The sequence below is a fragment of the Calidris pugnax genome, unplaced genomic scaffold (genome assembly GCF_001431845.1).
Source record: "Calidris pugnax isolate Ruff unplaced genomic scaffold, ASM143184v1 scaffold52, whole genome shotgun sequence".
Taxonomy (NCBI): domain Eukaryota; kingdom Metazoa; phylum Chordata; class Aves; order Charadriiformes; family Scolopacidae; genus Calidris; species Calidris pugnax.
This window is the reverse complement of record NW_015090811.1, coordinates 2,757,474-2,773,474: the sequence shown is the minus strand read 5'-3', so window position 1 is coordinate 2,773,474 and position 16,001 is coordinate 2,757,474. Positions and strand designations below refer to the sequence as shown.

General features: G+C 42.4%; 1 protein-coding gene across 1 annotated transcript in view; it reads right to left on the bottom strand.

Moving 5' to 3' along the window:
- The window catches only part of FNDC3B (fibronectin type III domain containing 3B), a 178,835-nt gene that overhangs the window by 8,852 nt on the left and 153,982 nt on the right, over positions 1-16,001 (bottom strand). Inside the window, exons 23-24 of the mRNA XM_014938841.1 lie at positions 5,410-5,576; positions 3,513-3,640 (exon numbers count right to left, since the gene is read on the bottom strand). Of these exons, the coding sequence (XP_014794327.1) occupies positions 3,513-3,640; positions 5,410-5,576 (295 nt within the window). The remainder of the gene's footprint in view (positions 1-3,512; positions 3,641-5,409; positions 5,577-16,001) is intronic.

Here is a 16,001-nt window from a genome sequence, read left to right as displayed (position 1 = left end):
CAACTATTTTCCTTAAATAATTTTCTTTAAATTGGTGCAACTAAGCGATCTATTGACAGGATTAAAGACTTGTTACAGAGAAACAGCTTTATATGCTCATTAGTTGAAAAGCTTCAACTATACATAGGCTGCCCAGAGAGGTGGTGGAGTCTCCATCTCTGGAGACATTCAAAACCCACCTGGACACCTTCCTGTGCAACCTGCTCTGGGTGGACCTGCTTTGGCAGGGGGGTTGGACTAGATGATCTCCAGAGGTCCCTTCCAACCCCATATCAATCTGTGATTCAATTTTAAGGTTACTTTAAAAGTGAATTTTTATTCTGTGGAACTCTTCTCATCCGTGTGTGGGTTGGTGTAAAACACGTCACCGAGCAGAGACAACTGAGTCCTGGAGGGTGAGTGAAGGTGAAAGCACTTGAGGATGAGCAACCCTACGTGTGATATGAAGAGTCCTGCACAGCCCGTAAATAGCCTGAAATTGCTATTTGTCGCATTTATTGCCATGCCAGTGGGACATAAAAAAATTATTTCATGCAGCTATTTTTCTTCTTCTTGTCCAGCTTCCCTACCCCTGGTCCTGGCAAAAGGCACTGGTGCCTGCTATAGAAACTCCTGTACCTTAAGACACTGTTCTTTCTCATGGGTGCATTTAATAGCCTGAAAATCTACAATATTTTTCATTTGTGCAGCCCCTCCGAACAATTTGCAAAGCTTTTCTAATATAATATGCCCCCTGAGATACATATGCAAAGTATATATGTGTTATGTCCCGGTCTCTGCCAGTTTCTCACAATTATGTCACTCGCAGAGAACAAAACAGATTTAAAAGTAAATGTAGGACTTGTGCTTAAAACCTAATTAACATATCACTAAAATACTTTTCAGCCAAAGAGTAGCACATGACCAGATACATGCCACAGCAAAGGTCAAGTGGAATGCATTAGCCAGAAAAATCACTGAATATATTTTATATATTTTTATCTCCTATTTATATGGCTTATATATTTTATCTCCTATTCACCTAACAGGAGCCAAGAGCAAGCACACACAGCTAACTGCAGCTCAGCTCATGGACAGTAGGACAATGATGTGCCTCGGTACCGAAAAGATACCCGTATTTGTGATGAAGATAAATAATTTGGATGGGTGGGACTGATTTCTGAGCCTGTGAAACTCCCCCTGTTTTCCACAGCTCGTTATCAGCCAGCCCTACAACACAAATCACAGCCTCAGCTTTGAGCATCCCAGCCGGGAGCTTCTTCTAGCAAGTCACTTGTGAAAACTCAAACAGAACACCCCTCAGGAGGGTCATAGTTCCTGAGAAACGAGGACCTTCAACACAAACCCCGAAGGTGCTTTTTGTTTCCTTTATTGCAGGGTTTTTTCATACCATGATGTCTTGACTGCGAAGATTAAGCCATCGCCTACCTCAAAGGGAGATGAAGCCATGCCCAGTTCTCCCCAGGGACATCCAGAACATTGTCAGCACTGGAGCTATGCTCACCAAAGCCCTACGTGGAGGTTATAAATCCTGGCTACTTTGTAAATCAGGCGACAGCAAAATGGGCCCACTTATCCACTTATCACTGACATTTTGAGGCCAACACGATACATGGAGGTTTTATTACCTCGACCAGCACCAAAAATGTTTCCCGACAAAAACAATAGCCAGCTTTCTGAATCATTAGCACCCACATGAATTTATGGTATTTTTGATAATTCATTAATTCACCGACTCAAAAATAGACTAAAGAGGAGCAAAGACAGTTGCAAAGTAATACTTATTCACATTTTTGAGAATTTAATTCAAGATTTAACACATCTCATTCCCTAATTTGGAATCTGTATGAATGACAATGAAAGTAAGGACAGGGGAAGGACAGGCAGAAGGAAAGTTCAGAAGGGACAGGTGAGGAACAAGGGATGGAGGTCTTGCCCTCTACATCAAGAAACGGATGGAGTGTGAAGAGCTGTCTCTGAAGAGCAGCCATGAGCAGGCTGGAAGCCTATGGGTAAGAACTAGAGACCGAGGCAACAAAGGAAACCTTTGTTGGTGTGGTTGGTGTATGGCTGTCATCTATCTGGACCTCTGTAAAGCCTTTGACACGGTCCCCCCCAACATCCTGCTCTCTAAATTGGAGAGACAGGGATATCAGTACTGGCTGGGGGATGAAGGGATTGAGCAGGGCTGCTGAGAAGGACTCAGGGGTACTGGTGGATAAAAAGCTGGATGTGAGCTGGCAATGAGTGCTGGCAGCCCAGAAAGCCAACCACGTTCTGGGCTGCATCAAAAGCAGTGTGGCCAGCAGGGCAAGGGAGGTGGTTCTGCCCCTCTGCTCTGCTCTTGTGAGACCCCACCTGGAGTGCTGTGTCCACCTCTGGAATACTCAGCACAGGAACCTGTTGGAGTGAGTCCAGAGGAGGCCATAAAGATGACCAGAGGGCTGGAGCTGTGAGAGTTGGGGTTGTCCAGCCTGGAGAAGAGAAGGCTCCAAGGAGACCTTCCAGTACTTAAAGGGGGCCTAAAGGAAAGTTGGGGACAAACTTTTTAGCCTACAGGAGCCTGTTGTGATAGAACATGGGGTAATGGCTTTAAACTAAAAGAATGTAGATTTAGACTGAATACGAGGAAGAAATTTTTCACTATGAGGGTGATGAGACACTGGCCCAGGTTGCCCAGAGAGGTGGTGGATGCCCCATCCTGGAAACATTTGAGGTCAGGCTGGATGGGGCTTTGAGCACCCTGATCTAATTAAAGATGTCCCTGCAGGGGGGTTGGACTAGATGGCCTTTAAAGGTTCCTTCCAATGCAAACTATTCTGTGATTCTAAGACAGGGCACAGCTGAAGTGCCCTGTGAATCACACGGTTGTGATAGATGAAACAAAAGATCTAGCTGTGACTGAGCTGTTCTTTTTCAGGTGCTCTGGGGTAATGTCCACTTGTGATGATAGACAAGGAAAGAAGGATCAGATGTACTTTATTCACTTTGTTCCCACAGTGGAAGAATGGAACAGCTTCTGTGGGGCAGCTGATACACAGCAGTTACACGTCCTTGCACCGAAACCTTAGACAGGAATGGGATGGCTGAACAAAGCAATTAAAAATGGTGTAACTTGACTGAAATCCTTGATGGAGGCTCTTGGAATTGGCTTAGCGAATGAGGAAGATAATTACCTACTTCATCTTCTCATCTTTAGACAATGGCTAGCACCAGCCAGTTCAGAAGAAAGCACGGGTGAGCCTTTGCAAAGGTTAGTTCAGTTAGAAACAGTGATTAACTAAGGGCAGAGCGCAAATCACTCCAATAAGATAATGATGTTCTATACACTCCCTCCGGGGACAAAACAACCTATTACAGCCCTCAATTTTGACTCGGCTTTTACCAAAGTTCAGGTTGCCTCACCATAGGGTATAATTCAACACAGCCGAGAGAAGCAGCACAGCAAATGTTCAAAACTGGTCCCATTATATCCCCAATTTAGCAATATCAAAACAAGACCATTTTCCTACCTGCTTGTATTCGGATTCTCTTCCAACCAGTACCTGCAGAACGTAACCGACAGGATCTCCCTTCATGGGTGGGACAGTTTCCCAGGTAATTTCACAGGCGTTTCCTCCCAACTGTGTCACTCGAGGGGCTACAATAAAATTAAATGTGTTAACATTTGGTATAAAGACTGTATTGAAATCTTATTCATTTTATAGAAACCGTAATATGAGAACATTTTTAAGAGAACTTCAGGACATCACAGGGGTTAGTAGCGCATCATCTGTACTCTTATTTATGTGGCCAAAAATCAAATTGCCATCACCACTGGATGAAAGAAGTAAAACTGGGGCTGGATTTTTAAGTCACTCAAAAGTCACACTGATTTCAGGAAGGTCTTGCCTTATTAAGCATTTCAGGATTCTTGTGCTATTAAACACTGGTGCTATAAACAAATGGTGCTCACGGAAAATTGCCAGAGATTAGAATTGATTAACAAGCTCCTAAGAAGTTTCCTGTGGGATCCAGATCACTCCTGCAGAAGGACAGTGAGCTGTTAGAGCATCTCTCATCCCTCAGCTGCGTGAGCAACTAGAAAGGGGGATGTGATGAAATACCTTGAACTTTTAAAATTCAATTGCAATGCTGTGCACTGATCTTTTCAGAGCAGAAGTCAACACGCAATTTACACTGGCATTAATAAAATCAGCAACTTCATGAAGTTCTGAGCAAACATCTGTGCCAGTGGAGACGCCTGCGGATTCCTCCCATTCTACACGTCATTGAAAGAGGGGAGTCATATGAAACATTTAATTTGGGGGGAAAATGGGAGTAGAAATGTGAGAGGGGAGGCTAAATAATGTTCTGTGTTGGGGACTAAGTCCAACCCGGGAAGCAAAAGAACAAGCTTGATTTTGAAAATTTGGACTTCTATCTAACTGACCTTGAAATTCAGATGGTCAGACCTGATATTTCTAGCCAGGCTTAGAGTAGTGCTGTCACTAGAACTCTGGAGAAATTCAATTTGTCAGCTGTTACAACATTGCTGTCCTTGGGAGAGGACATCTCACCAACTGAGAGCCAGGAGACACCACACCGTGCCCAATGGCAGGCCTGCTGAGCAGGGTACCCATGGTGTGCTTGTAGGTACCATTAAGCATCTACCACTGGAAGTCACCAAAACATCGAGGGCCACCAACCCCAAGACAGCACATGACCGAGAAATGAAATGGGGAAAAAAACCCACACTAAACACTTTACCAAGTGGTTAACACTGTGCACGTGCAAGGAGATGAGCTTGTTAAAGGCAATATAGATTCCCAAACCTACGAAAACAGGCAACGAGAGAGTCTTCCAAAGAAACAAATGCTTCTGCTGCTGCATACATTACGTGAATTTCAGACTAATTCGCTACCACCCAAGAGGAACACATGAATCATATGCAGACCCAATGTAATCAATACCCATTTGCTTCTCTTTGCACATCTGCCAGCGTTGAGAGACTGATAATAGACACCTTCATCTCAGATGACAACAACACTCTCAATTATTTTCCTTCCATCCCTCCCCCCAGTACATGTAGATGTTTGTCTGGCACTTACAAAACCACTGCCATTAACAATAATGCTATTTTAGGGTTGGCATCACTGAGTAATTAGCAGCAGCATTTTAACAGTTTATGTATTATAAGAGTGGTTGACATAACATTTATATTGTTTCTATGAACTCCTGAGGGATAATTTAGCTTCCCACCGTACTGCAATTTCACAATTCACAGAAGGATACAAGCAGCACAAACTGATTTTTCACGTGTTACTGTGGACTGATGCTAATCCTTACAAACTCACTGCTTGCTTACCAATTACTGAAATATTTACATGTTATTTATGCGTACGTAAAAAAAATAAATCTATTACCTACCTTTGATTGCAGGTGGGACCGACTTAGTTGTGCAGAAGGTAGATATTTCTGAGAAAGGTCCCTCCCCAGCATCGTTGACCGCCTGTATTCTGAAGGAGTAACAAGTGGATTCTGTCAGCCTCTGGATCTTGTACGTGTGACTTGGTCCCCTGTAAATCGGAATAAACCTGGAAGCAACAGAAAAGAGAACATGTAATTACTAACATGTCATTACACTGGAGTGGCAGTGACACTGCTGGTTATTATACCCACGGGTGAAAGGGATCCGTGGTGTGAAAATCAGCTTTGAGGAGCTGTTAAAGGGCAAGGATAAAACCAGTGGCTTATTAACACTCTAGCAATAATTAGCGGGTTCAGGAAAGCAGTTCATTGTCCCCCTTCGTGATTAATACTTACCTTGCAAAAATGATTACATGAATTACTAGAAAAAAAGTCTGTCAATGCATTTCCTGCTCCCTGTCCAAAGGGATTCACCCTCTGTTCTGCTGCAACACACTGCGGGCGCCGCTGGTTGAGAACCGTGTTTAAAACAAGATTAATACTTCCCATCTTTTATTGCTCGATTTGGACTTTATTCGCACATTAAGACCACATCTTACATTCATCTGTGCCATCTTAAAAGCCGGAGTAACTCTATTTAAACCAGAACATATGTATTGCATAATATATATCTAATTTATTATACACAGTTTTGAAGAGTTTACAGAGTGAAGGCAGCCAAACAGAAGAGACAGAAAGAGATTCAGGGGGAACATGAGTGAAAAGGCACAGGGGAAGCGGGATTATAGCCAGGGGGATGTGGAGGATGGAGAAGGATGCCAGTTTAGGAGCTCTGGGGGACGATGCACTGAGAGCTCTGCTGCAGAGCAGGCTGAGAAGAATTAAAAAAGACATGACACGAAGGAAGTGACTTCCAAAATACTTCCATTGACAACACCAAACATCAGCACACACAAACTTGTCCAATAATGTAATGCAGAACAAAATCAATGTCACTTAATCTTAAAAATAAAACCCCAAGTACAGTTCCTAGAGATAATCTGTCTTCCCTTTTCAATTGCTCTGCTCAAATAAATGCTTTTCAGCAATAGTCATATATTAGTCAGCAATTTCTAACCGAGACCTTGACCTCCCCGGGTGCTGAGCAGAATGAGGATGGGGATAAATCAAGAGGAAGCACCCAGCATCTCACATCAACCCCACTGGGCAACAAGGTCTTGCAATAGTCCTGAACCTGGAGAACACAAAATTCACCACGTAGGATCACACAGTTGGGTTTGGTTTTTTTTATGATTTCGTACACTTATTCAAATATCTTAACCACTTCAGCGGATTTGAAATCACCAGGAAGCCACCCAAGAGATTTGTTTTTGACCTCCCTGTCTAGGTGCTAGCTTTATCCCAGATAATAAGTCCTTTGGCTTTGCATGAGATACACAGGATAACCAATTTGAGCATTTCAAAGAAGAAACTGGGTCTGTCATTAGCTCTCAGGGACAGAAATCAATTCATATTACATTATGATTGAAATCCACGGAAGTACAAACAGAGACATCAAGAATCATCTGTAATAAAAAGAAATGTTCGGGTAATTTAAATTGCTGGAAATGTACTCTGAGGACTCATGCGACTCACTACCCCCACCGAGTTTTAGTGAGCCCCTCACCTTGATTGGAAATCAAAGATCTATGCCCACAAATTTTTAAGAGGGGATTTTAAAGGCGATTTCCAAAGAAGAGAGTGGTTTAGTTTTTTGGGGGATTTTAAAGGCGATTTCCAAAGAAGAGGGTGGTTTGGTTTGTTTTTTTTTTTCTCAACAGAGTTTTGAGGACCGCCTGCCATCCCACATTTTTGAGGCTCACACAAGGAGCTCCGGCACCTTTCAAAAGACCTGTTCTCAAGGAATAAAATTTCTTGGGATTCGCCGTGTGATGAACAAAGCAGATGTATTTAGGACAGCATTAAGAGCCAAGATTACCCTCTCCCTCTCCATTTCTCGGTGCTCAATCAGGCAGCTGGCTCAGAAACCACTGCAGCACTCAGGGAAGTGCAGAGACTTGTCTCTGACCCTCATCCAAGGGCAACAGATAGCAAAAAAAAACCCCAGATGCAATGCAGTATTTTAAACTAATGACCTCTTTGTAATCATCCGTGGAGCGAGGTAAGCAAGGGAGGACAAATATCCCTTCCCAGCCAACAGAGAAGCATTCCCAGACCCCAGTTTGGGCTTATGGTACACTTGCTAGACGTATTTATACGGTGAAATCCAATGATTTAGTTCCTCAAATTATGCTTTCACCTTTGGAATATGACTTAGGTTTCATAATGCTGAAAAAGCGATGTGGGAAACCACTTGAGCTCCTCCTGTCATTTGGGACCCAGACCTAAACTCCCATCCGGTTTCCACCTCCACCCCTATTTACTTCTCTTACCTGTGTCCCAAAAAGCATCTGTAATGAAAGCAAACGCCGTTACAGAAAAGCCTGCATCCATGTTCAAGACACACGGCTGTAATGGAAGCACACTTAAAACATCTGAGATTCAACCATCTTTGAAGGAAGAGGGCTTCCAATTTCGGAAGAAGAAAGGCTGATCATTAAGTCAATCAAATTCAATTGCAGTCAGGCTCTACTATGACAATAATTCTTTCTAATTGTGTTTGAAGATGCAGATGATGATGTAAGAAATATAATGAAGATGAAACATTTTAACTTCAGTGATTTGGGGATAATAACATAGTATTTTCCTCATGTCCAACGTAGGCACTTCATACTCCTCCAGAATTATTTCTGTTATTTTTAAAAATAGTGCAGTTATTTGATGTAGATGGCTAGAGACTTGGAGCAATATATCCTACAACCTTTTTTCAGTCTCCCAGGCTTTCTACTGAAGGACCGTCATGAACTTAAAGTTGAGTCACTCGGTGTGATTGCACATTGCTACTGTGATATCTGCACACATTAAACATTGTCTAAACTAAGCTAATTTGTTCCTATTACTGCAAGTTCATTTTTTTTAAATCTAAAGACTTAGATATAAATCTAATTTTAAAAAGCACATTCAAATGTGAGCTCCTGACATGGTTCACTGTGTTTTATCCAGGCCTTTTCCATATATTTGCTTAAGAACAAGCCAGCTTTGAGCTTGTTTGCGAGGACTTCATCTCTTATGTATTTTAAAATTGACTTAATCTGCGTATAGAAAAGCTCCCATGTCCTCTATCTCCCTCTCACCTTCTTCCAACCTCTACTCAATTCTCCGTCTCAACATGGGCAATGAGTTTTCCTTCCCAGATCATAGGATCATAGAATTGTCTAGGTTGGAAGGGACCTTTAAGATCATCTAGTCCAACCATCAATCTAATTCTGATAAAAACTCATCACTAAACCATGTCCCTCAGCACTGGGTCGACCCATCTTTTAAATATCTCCAGGGATGGTGACTCAACCATTTCCCTGGGCAGCCCATTCCAAGGCTAAATAACCCTTTCAGTGTAAACAGTTTTCCTAATATCCAATCTGAACCTCCCCTGGTGCAACTTGAGGCCACTTCCTCTTGTCCTATTGCCTGTGACTTGGGAGAAATGCTGGGAGATGTCCTAAGGATGGCCATTAAGAAGAAACAGCCATCAAAAGTATTTTTAGCTGAACTACATTGGGAGGATACCCTTTTTTTTCCTACATCCCACTTCACTTATCTAACAGAGCTTTACGTCATTCACAAATTGAATGTGAGAAGACACAAGTCCCAGTCTCCAAAGGGCAGCAACACAAGTCATCAGGCCATGGGAGCTGGGAGGCTCAGGGGAGCCACCTCCATCCCTCCTCCTCACACGGCTGGGCTGGAGCTGAGGGATGGGCACACGGTTGAACCAAAGTACTGCCACTTCTTGTCCCTTCAATCAAAACGGGTATGCTTTTAGCTGCAATGTTGAAAAAGTTAGTTTAAACTGTAATGAAATCACTGATACGCTGATGTTTGGTGGTGAAGGTCCCTTAGGAAGCGTGGCTGCCCCAACCTCCCTGAGCTGGCTGTCCCCATCCCTGTGATGCTCCTTCAGTACCAATATTTATAGGGCTAAAGATGAACTGGATTTGAGAACTGATAGAGGTTAAATATCTCCATAAACTGGCAGTCTTATACTGGATTAATTCCCCAGCTGGTCCAATGTTACAGAGGGACAGTGGTACTGGTAAAACTGTGGGGATAGCACAGGGACTCAAGTGGTTCAAACAAGCCCAAAGTGATTCTTTTCCCATAGAAGAACACACTTACAGAAATATATGTTTTTACTCTGGTTTCTTATTTCTCCATCACTTTCCCCTTCCAAGACAGACGAAACGAAAACACAAAACATGCTCAAGTGTGTCTCAGCCAAGACACCTTCATTCTCCAACCCCTACCTGCTTTCACGTGAATCCCTAAAGTGTGCTAATAAACATCAAGAAATGTTCAATTCTGAGAGGTCTATCCTGTTGAATTTAAAGACAGTAGGCTGTTTACCTTAAACTGGTACCCTGTCCTTGGGAAAAAACCCAAAAAGACCTCTCTGCATTAACAGCATTCTCAATACAGTTGCATTATTTTTTTAAAAGTTTGCACTGTCCCCCAGTAAATCTGTATTATTCCAATTTAACATGCTGCAGCGTTGCCTCTCCTCTGCAGTAAAGCAACAGCAGAAACTGAAAAGAAAGCAACCTTCTCCGGGGATAAAGACTCTCCCCCGAGGCTACTTCCCCCCATCTCACTCCAGCCATCCCAGTGCTCCCCTTCCCAGACATTCTCATGTTGGTCATGGATTATTCATTTACCTTATACACAGCGGAGGAGAGAGAACACAATGTCCTAGGAGTGATTGTTTGGGAGACACCACTGCTGTTAGTTTTTCATCAATACCTTTTTATTCTCAGCGAAGATCTTCTTGGAAACGCTTTACATGTGGCAGGTATTTCGTTCCCTCCACTTCAGTCACTTCCAGTCAAGCAGAGGAATATGAATGTACTCGCTCTACCTCCGCTCATTAGTTCTCAGCACATTTTAATCAGCAGGTCGCCTCTCCAACTCTTGGGTTTTGTTTATATTTTAGTAACAAGTTTGTCCCTTACAACAATTTGATTTGAAAGAAAATCTACCGTGCAGCACTAAGTAAGACAGCAATCTTGAGCCAAGTACAACGGCTATAAAATAGCCATCCGAACGATTCTGTTACTGCCTCCCCGAAAAATGTGGTGATCTGCCACAATTTTGGCTGGAGAGAAATCATTAACACAGCACTGGGTCTGACCTGGCGACCTGAGGCTCTGTTTCAGCGTACACGGGCAACAGCGTAATTAGACACTAAAGGACATGAATTTCACAAATCAACAGCTCTTAATAATATTATCGCAACATCCCTGTTATCTGCACAGTTAGAGTGTGTCCCCCCTTAATGTTTCAGACTGTTCCTCTATTTTGTTTAAAGAACATTCACTGATTTATGTGATTTTCTTTCCCCACCAGCAACTCCCTACGTTACAAGGTGGCACCAGGAAAGCAAAGCTTCAAAACAAAAACATCTAATTCATCCCCTGAGATGGAAAACATCCATTTTTTTGAAGCAGTTGAGGAGAAAAAAGAGCTGCCCCAGCCTCTCAGCTTCTCTGGTGTTTCTGCACCTGCACTTCATTTCACCAACTGGGCTCCGATGCCTGGAGACCACAGTGCTCCAGTAGGTCCCTATCTCCAACGCCACCACCAAGCCCTGTGCTCCCTTCCTTCATGGTCTGCACGTTGGAACGTGCAGATCCCAATCGTCCCCACGGAGCAGATGGGAAGGTTTAACACCTCTTGGCTTTATGTTGAAGTTTGCTTCTGCTGATGCAAGAGGAAGTATCATTAATCTCTACTAAACCGAGATACCAGAAGGGGAATAGAACCAAGTCAGTAAATGGGGAACGATGAGAAGATGTTGAAGTTTGCTTCTGCTGATGCAAGAGAAGTATCATTAATCTCTACTGAACCAAGATGCCAGAAGGGGAATGGAACGAAGTCAGTAAATGGGGAACAACGAGAACAGCTTTTGGTGAGAGGGTCAAAACAGAGGCACCATTGTGTATTTTTCAAGGGAGGCTGCAGAGGAGCCCTGAAGCCAGGAGCCAAGCAGAAAACACGATGAACTAACACATCTCACAGTGTGCAAACTCATCCTTCCCCAGCCATCAGCACCTTGAGATCTCTCTCTGATCCACATCCTGAGGACAGAGTGGGCTTTTATTCTGTTCAACCAGCAGAGAGACAGCAGTAAGGTCAATACACATATATTTTTTTCCATTTCTGCTACATTTCCAAACCTTCAGCTCAAAAACTGGATGGTTGCAGCACCCCTCACCCCTACATCCACCAGGGCTCCCATAACCAGTACCAGGCCAATCCAATCTTTCCTGGGTGAAGGCCAGCTTTGGGCCACCTTTCCAAACCACTCTTCAGCATCGTCTTTTGCAGGTCGGTGCTGAGGGAAGGGAAACACCCTGGGACAGGGGTTCCCAAAAGAGTTTTGAGCTCCCCCAACCCTGACTTCCAGTCCTGAGGGGAGGTATGGACCAAACAGATGAAATGCCTTGGCCCCTCTGATCTGAAGATCTGTTTTCTAGATGATACCTTTTGGAAAGCTCATAATGTCTGCTTGTTCATGAAATGTTTAGAAACTAACCTCCACAACGCACTGTCAGTATAATTTTGGTTTACAGGCATAAGAATAACAACAGGACCCACTGAAAGAGGCAACTTTTCCTTCCTTATTCTTTGAAAAGCAAAAGTAAGTGGAGAAAAAGGCAGGAAGAGAAGTGTTAATAATCAGATGGGAAGAGTTTTGTTTTCTTCACTTAATTACCCAGCAAATCCACAGGCTAGACAAAGACTACATGCAGCCAAAAATCAATTTTTAGCTTGCTTCTCCTAGATAATCTTTCATCTGCTGCTGAATTTGAGCACGTAATCCATATTTACCACAGATAGTCACTTGTCAGACGTCTGCAATAATTGAAAATGGAGATGTCTTAACCTACAGAAGCTCCCACACAGCAAGAAAAAATATGGTTTTTTGGAAGGAACTTCTGGGCGCATTCAGGAGGAATGGAAGACAGACCAACAAAGTGCCTGACAGATGATTCCTGTGTGCAGCCACATCAGAGGTCAAAAAAATGGTTAAAAGAATAATACTGAGCACAACTTAAGGCGAATTAACAGCATTTGAATGAAAGATCTGGGAAAAATTAGGGACAGCATCCAGTGGCCTGTCCAAACTATGCAGTCAAGAAGAGCTAGATTGCTAGGCAGACACCAATCCTATGGCTTGCAATAGTATTAATAATTAACAGTAAGTATAACTAAGAGCAGGTCTAACAAAGCTATTAATAATTAACAGTAAGTATAACTAAGATCAGGTCTAACCAAGTTAAAACAAACAAAAAAAACCAACAAAAAATACTCTTACAGTCATATGCATATTTTATCTTCCTTGTGCACCATTACAATCCACTTTCCTAGTAGGGCAGCGACTAACACTGTCTATGAACCTGAAAATGAATCTCAATTCGGCACATCACGCCCAGAATTATTTACTGACCCGACAGCCTCAGTAATCTGCTTTGGGAAAGCTCACTATGGAAGCAAAGCGCAGTCTCTATTTTACCAACTTCAGCAAAATGAAGTTGGAAGCTAAAGTTGTGCTTTTGGAAAACTGGCCGACGCGTTCCTATTGCTCCAAGCTGAAACCCACTTACCATTTTAGACATTAAGCAGTCATTACTCTGATTAAGGCATTTTTTTTCTTATGAGGTTGTTACAGACATACAGAAAATGGCTTTCACTGCAGTGACAGTCTTGTGTCTGGATGCTGCCCTTATTTATGATCCACTATCTGGAATATTCAGTTACACTGGTGAAGTCTGAAGTACCTGCAGATGTGCACTGATCAAAATACAGGAGCAAATTGAGTCCACTGCATTTTTATGTAGTTTTGTTTAGTTTCTACTAAATTTATCACCAAAGCAGTGATTCTTTGAACATACTTACAGAAAAGCATCTAATTCCACATCTCACTAGACACGTCATCTCTGAAAAACCTAAACTTAAACATTTAACATGGTTTTCTCACACCTATGTCTCAGAAGATGACGCACACACTGTTAACTCATATCCACTAAAAATGTTGTTTTATTCCTGTTCCTAGGAACGAACCTGAAATCCATGAACAAGTTAAGTTTTTTTTTTACACTTGGAACCATTTTTCCTCTTCCACTCACACAGCACTGACTGCAGAGCCCCGAGTATCTGATGAGAATGCCCTTAATATAAACATCATTACTGTTAATAGCAATACTCATCTACACAGTGCAGCAAAATGAAGCGAGAACAGCCTACCTGAAAGGCTTTTTCTGAATGTTAACTTTCTATTTCATCAGGCTGGCAGAGTCGACTGCAGCACCCCATATGTCTTGGTGCTAATTCTTAATTTCCTTTCATCATGGCTTTACCTGATAGGAAAATGTTTTTTTTTCTGCAGGTCTTCGCAAGGATATGTTAATGTATCTGATTTTATATTTTAATAGAATTTCACAAGCCAGTAGGCTTGATACATAGCAGTAATTGCTCAAATGGGTGTAAATTGTCTTGATCAAACCGTGAGTGTAAACAGTTTTTTAATTAGACTGCTTGGAACTGGCGGTAGCCAGATAACGATTAGCTTGGTCATCAGGCAGAGGCAGTGCCATGAGAATTCCTCTCTCCGTGGTTTTATTCCCCCTCTCTCCACATTAATGCAAACACACACGTGGAGGCTCACGCATACGGCCACTTCCTAACACACACACAGGCTGGATTTGGCACCCTCTGCCCGCAAAGGCGGTGGCTCAGACCAGATGTTCCACCTCCACGGCCAAGGAACGGCCCTGGACTGTGTGACACACCATCTCCACTTCATTTTTGCATTCTCTGTGGTTTGTGATACTTCTTCAAGGAGTAACTAGGTCACAGGGGCTGGGCTGGAAGGAAGGGAAAACACTTTCTTCTGCTATACACGACTTCAGGATGCTTGGGGTGAAAGTTTCCAGCACCAGCGGGTGAAGGGGACAGGAGGGTGAGAGAACCACTGGAAGTGCTGGGAGCTTCATAAAACAGAACCTTCCTGCAGAAAAAACGAGCCCATTTGCATCTCTCCACTTGGCTTTACTGTTTATTATTCAAAGCACTTTTTAGTTTTCCTTGGAAATGAGCTCCTGACCACTGCTTTTGGTTCCTCTCAAAAATATTGGCATAGTTTTTTTTTTTTTATAACATGGTACTTTTCTCTCTTTCTTATAGGCTTTCTGTAAAGAGGGACATTGCTGACGTGCAATTGAAATGACAGCACGGCCAGCAGCATCACTAACATCTGGGTTAGCAGGCACCAGAATGGATGGGATAATGCATCTCCCTTGGAGTATCAGAAAATCCCACTTGTCTCCCCGGCCCATATTTGGACTCTAAAGGCTCTACTCAAAAAATGACAGCACGGCCAGCAGCATCACTAACATCTGGGTTAGCAGGCACCAGAATGGATGGGATAATGCATCTCCCTTGGAGTATCAGAAAATCCCACTTGTCTCCCCGGCCCATATTTGGACTCTAAAGGCTCTACTCAAAACTACCAAAGAGGAGCCAGGAGAGACAACCTGAACCATGGGAAGACACCTTAGAGTCAACAGTTGAGATGTCCTCTCCTGCCTGAACCATAACAGGCACTCCTGGGACGAGGAATGTGAGGGGTGATGCCTTCTGAAATAAACATTCAAGTTAAGGTAAAATTCTCCAAATAGAATAAATCAGTTCAAGGGATTATTTCATTTGGTTCAAAATGTTATTCCTTCCTTGGAATTGGTACAAGTTTCCAGGACTACACTGATGTATTCCTACAGCCTTTGGGACATTCATACCCTACCCAGAAAACCAGTGTGTGCACAATGACTGCAACTGCACCCAATTAATATTTATAGTCATTAGGCAAGTTGTATTCTGTGAGCAATTTTTCATTTCTATTAAAAAATAATATCTCCTTAAATGGCAAGCATATAGTTTAGCAAAATATTTTAGAATGGTTTAATATCCACATAAATAATCTTTCATATGCTATGAAAAGGAAATACCACTACTGTTCTCCCAGTGATATGAGGTCATATCTCATTTATTCAGTAAATAACCATAACAAAAGCAATTACAGTTTAGAATGCCAGCAAACACCACCTCTTACAATTCACTTACAAAAGCAGCCTTCTTAAGAATTGTCAATGATCCTTCATCTGTTTTTTTAAAGAATATGCTCAAGCTTCTTCCTAGCCAATCTCACCAATGACTCTGCCTTAAAACATAATTATACGTATTTCTGAATTTGGATTCTGTATACACACAAAAATCACAGAATTCATCTCAGCTGCAACATACATTTATCTAAAAGAAACACAAGCAACTGATAAATGACCCACTAATAATGGACTTGCTAATTCTCTTTTTCAGACTGGGGATTGTAAGGATTTTAAGACACTAAGAGGTATAATTAGTTGTAGGAACAACTAAAGACT